At 43.1% G+C, this 13,263-nt stretch overlaps 1 protein-coding gene across 3 annotated transcripts; it reads left to right on the plus strand.

Annotated features, from left to right (window-relative positions):
- The first annotated feature begins 1,360 nt into the window (after positions 1-1,360).
- On the plus strand, positions 1,361-12,543 carry arhgap25 (Rho GTPase activating protein 25). Of its 3 annotated transcripts, none has more exons than XM_062543130.1 (11): positions 1,361-1,708; positions 4,049-4,245; positions 4,935-5,016; positions 5,152-5,265; positions 6,216-6,420; positions 8,671-8,803; positions 9,690-9,763; positions 9,904-10,025; positions 10,201-10,355; positions 10,768-11,336; positions 11,941-12,543. In XM_062543130.1, the coding sequence occupies exons 1-11, from the start codon at positions 1,645-1,647 to the stop codon at positions 12,134-12,136; spliced, it is 1,911 nt and encodes a 636-aa protein (XP_062399114.1). In that variant the 5' UTR covers positions 1,361-1,644; the 3' UTR covers positions 12,137-12,543. The 3 variants fall into 3 exon arrangements, with proteins under 3 accessions (XP_062399114.1, XP_062399115.1, XP_062399113.1); XM_062543131.1 differs by having other exon boundaries at positions 1,364-1,708; positions 4,049-4,239; positions 10,765-11,336; XM_062543129.1 differs by having other exon boundaries at positions 1,366-1,708; positions 10,765-11,336.
- Positions 12,544-13,263: the final 720 nt, after the last annotated feature.

Here is a 13,263-nt window from a genome sequence, read left to right on the forward strand (position 1 = left end):
GAATATACTATAGAGAAATATTTATATGTCCTTGTATAAAGTTATTGCTTTTCTGTGGTTATATGTCTAACTTGAGTATTTTTTTTTGTGTTTTTGCAATTCTGTGTTTTGTGCCACCTTTGTCAAAGTGCTATTTGCTAACAGTGTCTTGGATTTCAAAAATAGAACTTTTGATGTTAGTTCATGCTTCTAGTTCATGGCAAGTAAACACTTGATGATCACTAATAATTAGTAGGAATTTATATGGCACTGATGGTTTGGAGCTGATAGCAATGGTTTACCCATAGATCCCCACTAGGGGGCAATCTTGCATACAGAGAGATATAGGGCGCTACAGAGAGACTACACAGCATCCAGCAGCACCACCATAGAAAGCTGACATGGTGGTTCAGCCCCGGCAGATATTTTTATGGACAGGTTCCCCATCGTAGTGTTGTATGTGTTCTGAGGTACACTGTCTTCTGCTTGCTGGAAGTGTCTATACCTGAGTATTTAGCCCACAGGTATTGCTTCAGATGTTTTCAGTTCATTTGAACAAGTGAAATATTCCATCCTGCATTTTCTGCTTGGCGTCAGTTGGCCTTGTGAGGAACTGATCATTTCGGTTTTACACATAAAACATTATTGGAATTATTATTATTATTATTATTATTATCATCATCATTATTATTGCTGTTATTATTATTATACACATTGTGTAAACTGTGCTTTCCCTTGCAGATCACTTCTTTTCGGTCGTTATTTACCATTAAAAGGAAAGCTAAACATATTTCTATGACCATGTCATTTTTTCTTCCTCTTCCTCTATAGACTTCCTTTTTTTCCCCCTCCTGTTAGACAGGGCTTCTCTTTCTAGTCCTGATGATAAAAAAAGGCCTCATGATGTTGGTTCTGTGTAAATCTGATCTTGATGTTCAGATACTGTTGGGCACATGGGGAGACAAGTCTTGAAAGCCCTTCAAAGAAACGGCTCTGGCCCTCTATGACTTCACGTGGTCATTACCAGTATAGCGCTGGGAGGCCTTAAGGTTTTTTGCTGAGTCTTTGCCCCTGTGTTGAAATGCTGTGGCTGTACAGTTTGCAGCATCTCATTTCCATGTAAAGAAATGAGACACGGGCGCCCTCAACGTCAGTCACTTCCTCGTTTTGAGAGACAGAATTATAGAGGGGAGGGGGGGGGGGGGGGGTTATATCATGACACCAGTGTACTTGGGGAGTTTATAAATGTTTATTGCTTCATGTCTGTAATCCATGCCCCGTTAAAGAGGCGCTGTGCCTTCAGTCCTGTTTACTGCATGATTAAATGCCTGAGCCAAACACGGTGAAGGCTTTTTCGAAAACAGACATCAGTGGAGGTGCGGAGGTGCAAGATAGAACATGTTTGAAAAAGAGAGAGAAAAAAAAGAGAATGATCAGTAAAGGAAGAAGGAAGTGCGGTTCAGTGTGAGCGCGCAGCAGAGATAGAGAGACAGGGCTTGGTGTGTCACTGGCTGGAAAGAACATGCACATGCGAGCGCAACTGAGGGTGTGAGTGCATGAGAGTGTGTGTTTGTGTCTCTCTGTGTGTGTGTGTATGTGGGTTCTGTGAGCATGTGTGATTGTGTATGTCTGCAGTCGAGAGACTGACCTCTCCCATGAAGAAGAATGTCTCTCAAGCTGCCTCGAAACTGGGACTTCAGCACTCTCCGGGCTGAAACAGCAAAGATGGGTAAGGGCCATCGCTCAAGGCTATCTCGCTGCCAGAGGAATTTGGCCAGCTGAGCCTATCCTAGGGGCCAGATTATTTGCAGTATGTCTGTCTGTCTGTGTGTGTGTGTGTGTGTGTGTGTGTGTGTGATTGTCAGCATGTGTGTTGGCTCACTGTTTTTAAAAGACTGCTCAGCCTCTTGTGTACGGTCTTCAACTGTGGCTTGTGGTGGCCAATCTATTTACACTCACTGGTGGAACTTTTAACAAGTCTCTCTGGTCATTGTCACAGGACATTCATTGGTCACAGGACAAGTGCTGATAGATTTCAATGGTATGCTGAAACTAGATAACAGCTGTTGCAGACCTGTTCAGAAAAGTTTCAGAGTGAGCACCATATTTACTACAAAAATGTCCCACTTGTTCAGACGTGTACCTTAACTTGGCATTATGGTAGAACTTATTCAGATCACAAAGTATTAGAGAGGGATTTCGGATTCTTGGGCAATATCCAACCTATATCCATCACAGTGGAAAATAATCATTAACGTTTCATCTTTTCATTTATTTGAGGAATTGAATTATCATCCAATTCTGCTGTTTTTAGCGAACATCGAACAGTGTTCTGATTCACTTTGGCATAATTCACATTTTTACCAAGCTTCAACTTGCTACAGAGATAACTACAAACCCTAGACACGGCACGTTGCTATGCAGCAGATGATGCCAGGTCTTGTTGAATATAATGGTTGAATCAATCATTCTATTACCTCTGATCAATAATGATTGAATGCTATACGGATCACACTGAGGTCTTAAGTTGAGGGTGTGTGTGTATTGTTGGCACAGAGTGCCTGGCTTCCTCTCTGTCAAAGTCAACTGTGACCGTCGACAGGAAGCTGATGAAATACAGTTGAAAAACAAGGGACAATATAATTTCAAAAAAGGGGCTTGAGTGAAAAGTGTCACACTGCTGAGACACTGTCAGTCTACTGTACAGTATCCGTGGTCCTAAGATGATACGGTGGGTTAGGAAAGAACAAGATGGTGGCAGGGCGGCTGCTGGAAACAAGTTGAGTCTTTCAGCTTGTTGAAAGGTTGTCAAAGGCTATGTGTAAGGTCAAGAACAAAAGCAGGATATACAAGACTCAAATAAGTGCTTACAGAGTTTGATGGATACTGTTGGGCTGCAAACACACATTTGAATCCAGTTAAAATTGCATTATGGGCTTAAATGTTGTTCATGAACTGTGTAGAGCTATCAGATGAGATGATGTATTTGCTAGATGTCCCAGAGATGCTTTTGTGGAAATGGTGATGCAATATTATTTGACTTGCTACAGTACATAGTCTTGTGTAAATCTTATTAATCTTTTTAATGAAAAAGAATCTTACTCTTTTAATTCATTCCCTTGAATCTTCTCACTCCAGAGTGAGGGTTCTTCAAAGCTCTATGATGGTTGATTGGGTGCGGTCGGGTACACCACTGTTCACAAGAAGTCTCTTATGAAAGCATCAAATGCTCGAATGCACCAGGGGAAGAGGGCCCTGAAAATAGACCAAAGTGAGCAGATTTTTGGTGGGGAACGTACAGGGCGATATCTCTCCCTCTTGCAAAGGCAGATGATGCAGCAGTTTCCTGTTTACACGAATCTGGGGCTCCTCGTTGCTGGCCTCTGATCTACAGAGAGCAGGTCACACACTGACCTGACCGCCATCAGTCGAGCAAACACGGTCTCTTCCAGTCACACCATCTCACTGGCTACCACCACACTAGTGCGATCTGGCTTGCATTCTCACATTCTCATCTTCTCATCTGCAACTGTCTGTCCCTAATCCCAAACAGTATGGGACTTTGTGTCAGAGTGTGTGTGTGTGTGTGTGTGTGTGTGTGTGTGTGTGTGTGGCCTTGTGTGTGGCCTAATACTAGGCCTTGGTCATCGCTTTTTACAGCTCCACGGCAAATCATTAATTCATCTAACATTTCTTTACTTAGGTTTAGTGTCACCAGAAAGTAGACATGCGTTCAGATACACAAATCAGATGTACAGTAAAATGACCTTTAGATCAGATCTACAACAACCAAATGGTCAGCACAATAGCAACGAGGCCGCTTTGTTTAAGCTCCCTCAGCAAAGCAATCACAGTGAAACTAGCTCTCTATGCTGCAGGAAGCGCATGAGGTGAAAAAGTGGGTAGTTACTTCCTGCCAAGCTAATACGTTTGCCTTCTTCTATGTGGTGCTGAATATTTATTTTCAGACACAACTTTGATTCGCACAAAGACACACTGTAAACCTTTTTGATAAGAGTCCTCCAGACCTTTTCAACATGACTTTTTCCGCACCTGTTATTTTCATCAGCACGATCTAAGAGTATCATGCCAGGGGAGGGAAGTCCTAAGTCGTTCCACAAGAGGTCATTGGAGAAGCCTGTGAAGACTGGATGGCTGAAGAAGCAGAGGTCCATCGTCAAGAACTGGCAGCTGCGCTACTTTGTCCTCAGGGGCAATATCCTGACCTACTATAAGGACGACCGGGAGGGTAGTAGTCCGGTAAGGGTGAGTAAGATGGTCAGCAGACAAGTGATATTGTGTATAGCCTACATCCCTCAGTGGCCAATAGTCTACTGTTAGTCTGCAAATGAGAATGTCAATGTCAATGTCAATGTCAATTTATTTATATAGCACATTTAAAAAAAACAACCACAGTTGACCAAAGTGGAGTTAGTCGTTTGATAGACATTAATCAAATTCAATTTCACCCAAGTATTCAATTTAATCTTTATCTAGTCCAGATATGCTGATGTAACATGGAGCAACCTTTTGAACAATATTGCTGGGCAGTGACCTTCATTATTGTGATTCTAGTATGTTCCCATTGATATTGGTCAAGCATTTATTTTCAGGAAGCTTAAATCATCAGTTGACAAATCATTATGAACATCCAATCAGAATAAATGGAACCGGTTATGTGGTTGCCCAGCAACATTGCTCTAAAGAGTTTCTCCATGTATCATCCATCACCTTTCCATAACCTTTCACCATTTTTTCATTTGTGTGGAATCTCTATGGGCACTCATTTGAAAAGCATTTTTGAAAGAATAGACATATGTTTCTTATTGAATCTTCATTACATGTGACAGATAATTAGAGTTCAGGGGGAATCATAAATTATAGAAGACATTCATTGTTCTGGCATCTGCCACATATTAGGTACTAACATAAATAACTCAATATGATTTTCACAGGGAACCATCTCATTGTGGTCCAGTCAAGTTAACGAGCTTCCCTCAAATGGTGACGACAAGTTCTTGTTTGAGATTATTCCACGTAAGACCAAATGCTTCTTGGCATCTTCTCTCTTTCAATCTCGCTGTATGAAAATATAATTGGACAATGTCCCAGGAAGACCAATGGAGCAATTCAGTTTTTTTTAAGGTTGACTGTCTGTCTCTGTTCCCACAGCGAGTTGTGGAGATCGCGAGCGCGACCCTTATGTTCTCAAGGCCCGTTCTCAGGCCGAGATGGATGAATGGGTGCGGAGCATCCGAAGGGTGATTGGAGCCCCATCCGGTGGAGGTAAAGGCTTTCATTTCAGGAGGATGTTATACAGTTAGCATATACATCATGCAATCACACTTTTTGAATATCATGTTGGCCTACTGTCCTTTGAGGATATTTGAACGCTCAGTTCATGCTGCCATACAGCAGTTTTGAGAAAGATATCCCACAGCAGAAGTATTTAGACCTATGGGTAATTCTATAGTTAGTATTATGTTTCATTTCCTTGAGAAGTGAATTGCTGTAGTGTACAGTATGTCACTACTTGAGCTAGGCCTACTCCTTAGATTTGCAGGTTCTTGCTGCCTTGCAGCAGATCAGCTAAAGCAATGTTGGAACCAGGATGGCACATGCACACGAAGTAGTCTTTGTCACAATACCTGAATTATGCTGAACAAATCAATTCATTCTGAGCAGCATTGCCTTCATGTGATAATGTTGCATGCACACTCTGCTGTATATTGTATGGAAACATGACAACACCAAGATATCGATCAGTGTCACCTAGATGCATTTTGTCATGGTGTTAGTCAGCGCTATCAAGCAGTCAAGTATTGTAGCCTATTCATTTTTCACATTTTAATAAAAAGCATAAAGCATTGGACCAAAAGTCTCCAGATGATAGTGTTAACTAAAGGGGTTGAATTTGTCATTTGTTGCCTTAATTAGCCACTATAGTGAAAAGGAACTTGCACTGTGGCTGTTTGTGGTCAAAATGGCAGGTTCTGCAGCAAGATAGATATGCACCAGTGATATACTGTCTGCGGATAGTATGAACTACGGGCAGCAAAGCCAAAATAAGACTTAATATGCAAGTCATTTTGGTTTTAATGAAATACATTAGTAGTGCATCATAAATACATAGTCATCTTTAAAGATAAAAGTATAAATGCTTTAGTTTATACTTTTATATAGAAAATGTCATTATATCCCTTTTCCCTCATATTCCTTCCTCTCTATCTTGTCAGTATTTTGCAAAAGCCTTGCGGATATCATGGTTTACGAGAAGAAGTTTGGACCGAAGGTGGTGCCCATTCTAGTGGAGAAGTGTGCTGATTTCATCCGAGAGCATGGGCTTAATGAAGAGGGCATCTTCCGTCTCCCTGGTCAAGAGAACCAGGTGAAGCAGTTCAGAGACGCCTTCGATGCTGGAGAGAGACCCTCTTTCCCCAGGTGACTACTACACAGTAAATTGTTCCTCTCTTCAAACCAACAATGGCTCATGAGGTTTCAACTGTGGTTTTATCCGTCATTGGCAGTTGTAACTTGCTAGTAAATTGTGGTTAGTGGCAAAATAAAGTCTCCAGTAGCCAGGATGAACAAGACAAACCTGTTAGCAAATTTGAATTGGCTCTGTAGGTCTGTCTGGAGAGGAGCCTGTGAGGAAGCCCCTGGTAAAATAGCATTGTCAACATATTAAGAAGACAAAGCTCACTTTCTCACCAGCTTCAGGTGAAATAACACAAACACATGTGGCTGCTGCTAATAAAGTAGCCTAGTGATTAACATTACTAATTAATCTTCAGTGCAATTGGCTTAAGGTAGAAGGTATTCCCCAAATAGCAACCCACTCATTTGATATGATGGTCTACAATAGCTCAATGGTGTTTTTTGCCCCCAACGGCACCTTCCAGGCAGCACAGCCTAAAAGGCACTATACCTTTACCCTATTCCTAACCCTAACCCCCTCAACCCTCATCCTACCCCTAAAATGAGGGGAGTAGTGCCTTGAAGGCAGCACTGCCTGGAAGGCACCATTGAGGGCAAATAATACCAAAGACCGTCTACAATATGGACTAGTGTTTGCAGCTACATAAGATAAGGAGCATAAACACGCCTGAGTCTAGCAATAGCTATCAATCATTTTGGGAAAGATACTTGTCTTTAGTACCACACCTTACCATAGTTTCTGTTTTTTTTTTTGTTCAGATAGTCAGAAAGTTAATTGTTTTGTCAAGCGTATAAACCATAAATAGCCATGTAGAAACCATAAAATCAGAGCAATACTTTCATATTTAGATTTAGCTCAGGCCAATACCAGAGTGGCTGAGAGAAAATGTAAAACAAAGTAGAATAGAGGAACAACCTATATACGTGACCACATCCTCTGCTGTCTGGTTTAGATAGCAATGCTGCAAACTGCTGGGCGCCAAAGACTAACTTTAAAAAGAAAGACAGACCAGTGGGACTACTATGTACAGTGAATGCAAATTTGCAATTTGGGCCTGATTAACCTGATTTCTTAAGTAGATAAAACATTTTTTATATGAATGCCCCACTTTCCTTTTTGCTGGTGGTTGGGTCTGTCCTATACACTACTCACAAAAAGTCAGGGATATTTGTCGCCCTTTGTTTCAATAAGTTGTTTGAGATGAGGAAATCACCATTGCATGCTTGTACTTAAATGCCCTACTTTCATGATATAATACCACTGTGGCTAGGACTATTTACATTTCACCTGAAAGCCAGACACCCCTAGCCTGGTAGTAAAACTCGCGAGAACTCTGGATATCCAGGGTAAGACATCCCTAACTTTTTGTGAGTGTGCATGTTACAGGATCCACAAATCACAAAAGAAGGTCGCATTCCAAGTTATTTTGGTGTCTTTTATTGGTATTATTTATTTATTTATTTTTGCAGCAAGGGTTACAAGCATGAGGAAACATCTGTTTGTAACTCTTGCTGCAAAAGAAACAGGTTACAAACCCTTGCCCAAAACAGTCACAGACGTTTCGGCCACTTGGCCTTCCTCAGTCCGCTGCAAAAGAAAAAAGGCAATAAAATAACTTGGAGTATGACCTTCTTTTTGTGATTAATGTTACTTCTAAAGGAAAGAAATGACAATGCTTTCTCCAAATTGTTATGTTGTTACATGTAAAGCTTCAGAGTTTGCAAATGACTTTTGGGAGCAAAGACTCTCTATTGCTGATTTCTGAATATCTGGCATGTATAATGTGTATTGCATATGGATCCTGGTTAAGATTTACCAACAGATTTTTAATCATGCTTTCACGTTTGGGGACTGTACGGCATTTCAAAGCTACGGTTGGCTTTTTAAAAATTTTAATGTACTTTGTAATTTATTTATGTACTTTGTTGTGTATTTTCAAGTATACAACAAGTCCTGTTGAAGAGACTATCATCTTGTATGTGTCAATTTCTGGACTTGCTTTATTTGCATTTAAGAATTTTCTGATAGAGAGGAACCGATTTCTTCCCTTTATTCATATCATATTTCCTGTGCCAGAAATTCTCATCTGGCTGCAGGGGTCATATTAATTTGTTTTCACAACAAAAAGCAACATGTCGACAACACACAGATTTAGCCTTTGGGCCCCAAAGCTTTTGCATAAAAGCTGTGAATATGTGCATCTGTGATAGAATATGTCACAAAAAACTTCTGAAATATTTTGGTGCTTGCAGTGACACAGATGTCCACACGGTGGGGTCCTTACTCAAGCTGTACTTGCGGGAGCTCCCACAGCCGGTGGTGCCCTGGAGTCAGTACCAAGACTTCCTGGACTGCAGCAGTCAGGTGGACGCCAGCACCGGTCTGGTAAGACATCCTGAGCATTTCAGTGTCAATCTGATTTGGCAAGTTGGGGCCAAGTAGCCTGGCTATCACCAGACCAAGCTCAATCCTTTGAGATTGAACATTAGTCTGGGGAGTCTGCGCTGTATTTCTACTGCATAAGAGGTGTGGTCAATGGGCATATTTCAAATGACTCTGTACGCTTGGATAGTCCTTCAAACAATCAGACCAGCGATCCGGGTGCACCAGGTGGATAAGCCAGTTGGTGATTGGTCCCTGCAAATTTGTAACGGAAGCAGGAGAGACAGATGTGCAGGTTTCCAGCCTGAGCTGCAGGGTGAAATCCAATTGCCGGTGTCCACAGTCTAGGGGCAAAGGGCTTGAGTCACCTGCTGTGAAACATGCCAGTGATTCAGAATCTGCTTTGTGGAGCAATACGATGCTTGCTTACCAAAGACAAGTAAAGGCCTACATGATTTGGGATATTTGTGAGTCAGACTTTAGCCATTTTCCCGCATCTTACCCATGATTATTTGGAACAGATTTCATCACACCATGACACACCTCTGTGGCCTGCTGATACTCATCGGAGGGTCTTAAAACCGCAACAGTCTGGGCCAGCAGTCAATATGGGTTTTACTGGGCTCAGTGGGTACAGAAATACCGATTGGACTAATATTTTAGCGTGGGACTGACTGAGACTTGTCATGGAAAACTAAACATATCCATCAAATCAAGAGGGGATTGCACTCCATGAATGTCTGGCACAGACTTGTGAACTTCTGTTCCAAGAAGTGTTTGAACTTTGTTTGTTTAATTTGGTTTGCTTCTTCCATTGATGATCATAGCTCAATTTCTATCATTGATTTTTTGTTCTATTTTTGTTTGTTTGATTTGGCACTTGATACAGGGTAAAGAGTGTTTGGAGAAACAGATAGCTCTCCTTCCAAGAGTAAACTACAATCTCCTCAGTTATATTTGCCGGTAAGACCCATTTAAACATGTATTGTATTGGATTTTTGTGTGTGTGTGTGTTGTCTTTTTGTATTTTCGGACAGAGCTGAACCAACATGATACTGTATGCAAGAAGTTGTCAGTTGAACACATCTGTTGATGTTGTACAGGTTTCTCCATGAGGTTGGACAGAATTCAAAGGTGAACAAGATGAGTGTGGAGAATTTGGCCACAGTCATTGGTGTTAACCTATTCAAACCACAAATGGAGGATGCCATCAGTATGATGAAAGGTGGGTGTATCTGTGTGCATGCATATCCTGTATAATAATTTAATTATATTTTTTTATAATTTTGTAATGACCTCAGTCAGGCGTCTTCTGTCTCAGCCAATTATATTCTTTGGCTCAGTATGGGATGGCTTTTCCCTCTGCTGACTGGAGAAGTTCTTTCGGTTGTGTTCCACAGGGACTCCTCAGATCCAGAAGGTCATGACGGTGATGATCCGACACCACGCGCTGCTCTTTCCCGCGTCCAAGGACGTCAAGTCCTCCCCTCCCCCCACCAAAAGGAAAAGTAAAAAGTCCAGTGGAACTTGCTTTGTTGGATGGGAGTCGGCTGAGGTAATTAGAAACATCTACGGTTGGGTTGTGTGTCACTGTTGCAGGCACGCAAGTATCTTTCCATGATTGCCGAAGAACACATGCGAGCCATTATACAAACAATGTGACAATAAACTGGTAATTCAAAAAGGAAGTAGACTTTTATGCCAAAATGTTTGTGAAACTAAGAACATCTTTTGTCACAGAATGGTCTGTTATGTCAGTAGTGGAGGAGGACAGTAAGTAAGATAGCTGTTTTAGTTTTATATTACAACGCCTAAAGTTCTAGATGGTCCAGAGTTCTGTAGTGTATTTGTATATTTGTATTTGTATAGTGTATTTGTATAGTGGTTGATAGTTGTCTGAACATGCATTTGATCCTCACTGAGCAAGTCACACTTCAGTAAGGTAACGTTACTGTCCACTCCAGCAGGGAGACAACACATCGTCAGAGTCTGCTGAAGAGGAGGATGCGGAGGCTGACCGAAGCGATGGCTGGGGACCGGAGGACCATTCTGGCGTGGGCTCCACGTCCCCCACGTCCCCCACCTCAGACGACTGGGGGGGGCAGAGCCCCCGCAAACGCACCCAGACGCTCCCCAACCTGATGAAGGGACCGGCGGCGACCCGCACGGCCCGCGACGACGCCACGTTCCGATGGAGCCGCATCCAGGAGACCTGCGACGAGCGCGACGAGAAGACGCTGTCCGAGGACATCTTCAAGATCCTGGACCTCCAGGGCGTGTCCTCGTTCGCACCGCCGAGGGAAAAGGACGAGGAGGAGGCGGTGGCGGCTGCGGCGGACGGCCCCGCAGCCAAGGACATCGACGGTCCCCCAAAGACAACCGACGCCTCTGCGTCCACACCCAAGGCCCAGTCGGCACGGCCCGGTGATTTATATCCAGTCAGAGAGGAGCCGGTTGGATCAGCCACAGCCTCCCCACACCACACTCCAGACACCCAAGGAGAAGGCGCCGGAACCTCTCTCAACTCCATTAACAGGTTTGTGCTGTGCCAGTGAAAGCACCAAGTGTCAAACGCACAAAGCTAGATTGTTACATACATCCATGTCACAACTGGTGAATTCCTTTTGGCAGTATTTGATGGGAGCCACTCACAAAGAGCCATCCATCTCACTAAGTCATGCTGTTGCATTGTTGAAAAGTACAAAGCCCTCAGGGTTTGGATTTGGTCAAAGAATAGAAATCCCTTATCTGCTTGAAACTGTCAAATGCCAGTTCAAAAATAGTTTTCAGCTGACTAATTGGTTTCTATTGATTGCAGTTTATAAGGCATGATTATGTATTACAATTGCCAGTTTCTTGCACGTTAGTGGAATTCCCCGAAAACAGCAGTTACTTGTTCAGTGGGTTTTTTGCATTACAGTGGACTATAGTCATATTGGCTCTGTTTTTGTCCCTCTCGCTTTTTGATGCTTATGTGTGTGTTTGTGTTTTGGTCGTGTGTATCCATGCATGCACACGCATGAATGAATGTGTGTTACTGTATGCTTGCCTGTTTGTGCCGGTGCATGTCCATGTGGGTGCAAATCTATGTGTGTGTGTGTGTGTGTGTGTGTGTGTGTGTGTGTGTGTGTGTGTGGCAGCTTGCAGCAACAGAACAAGGAGCTGCTGGCCAAGGTGGCAGAACTGCAGTCGGCGCTGGACGCTGAGAAGCGGTGCGTCGCCGCTCTGGAGATCCGCCTGCGCAACGCCGAGCGTAGCCGCGACGAGGCCCAGAGACGCAACCGGGAGCTGGATGAGGAGATCAAGACCTTCCTCGGCCCGAGCGGCCCTCCGTAAAGCCGCCCCATCCAGAGACACTGATAATCAAATCGTAATTTAATAGTCATGGATGCCGAGTCGACAGGCCATTTGCAGGTGGCCGGTTGAGGGCTTTGGGTCTCCAGAGGGGATAATGTGGCCAGATGGAGGAACGTCCAGCAGAGCATAGCACACGTCACACTCAGGGAATCCGTCGGTAATAAAGGTACTTACAGCTCTGAGCTGTAGCCTCCCATTTCAAAGGTCCTGCTAAACCCAACACTGTAATGTGTACTGAGAGAGATGCACCACCCTCACTCACTCAGTGCATGTCTCCATGTCCTGTCATTTCACAATAAGAATAGTTTTTTTTTGTACAGGATTGTGTTATTCGACTAAATATTGTTACTGCGCATGGATATAATAAATGTGATATATCAAGATAATATTGTATTTTGGGCATTCCAAGTGTTTTTAACTTCGCCTTCAACCTGAGGGGAGATTCATTTGAGACTTTCCAAGTGTGATTCCTTGTAGTCCTTTATCGTCGAGGGTAGGATGCGGCGTTGCCTGGGTGCGTGAGATGTTCCAGGGCACTTAAGCTCATCAGGCTGAATGACGGCTTACAGGGACACATGGGGGAGGTTATGGTCATGGTAATGGATGAGAGCTGACAAGCTGTGCCTTAAGGTATGGAGGTAATGGTAGGAATGTCTGAGTGGTCAGAGCGGAGTCTTGCTGCTAGAGAGTGTGTGTGTGTGTGTGTGTGTGTGTGTGTTGGTTGATGTGTATGTGTGTGTGTTGGTGTGTATGTGTGTGTGTGTGTGTGTGTGTGTGTGTGTGTGTGTGTGTGTGTGTGTGTGTGTGTGTGTGTGTGTGTGTGTGTGTGTGTGTGTGTGTGTGTGTTGTGTGTGTGTGTATGTGCGTGCATGAATGCATGCGTGTGTGTATTATCTTGAGTTTCAAGCAGCTTGAGCACACATACCATGGGAAACATTCCCTTCATAATGCAAGTCAGTGAGGGTTTATTTATGTAATGTATTTTTCATGCACAGAATGCAACACAAGTGCTTTACACAGAGAGAACTGCACAAGACATGACAAGTAATGGGGTATTCCATTGAGGAACAGGTGGTTGAAGACCCATTATGTATTGTATATTCAAT

This window comes from Sardina pilchardus, chromosome 8, assembly GCF_963854185.1.
Source record: "Sardina pilchardus chromosome 8, fSarPil1.1, whole genome shotgun sequence".
In the NCBI taxonomy this organism is placed as follows: domain Eukaryota; kingdom Metazoa; phylum Chordata; class Actinopteri; order Clupeiformes; family Clupeidae; genus Sardina; species Sardina pilchardus.

What these genes read in the sequence shown, in the direction of transcription:
- arhgap25 (XM_062543129.1), top strand. Translation starts at nt 1,645, where the DNA reads ATGTCTCTCAAGCTGCCTCGAAACTGGGACTTCAGCACTCTCCGGGCT. An exon ending in AGGGTAGTAGTCCGGTAAGG is followed by an intron (nt 4,246 to 4,934) that starts GTGAGTAAGATG and finishes TGATTTTCACAG; the next exon opens with GGAACCATCTCATTGTGGTC. An exon ending in CTTGTTTGAGATTATTCCAC is followed by an intron (nt 5,017 to 5,151) that starts GTAAGACCAAAT and finishes CTGTTCCCACAG; the next exon opens with CGAGTTGTGGAGATCGCGAG.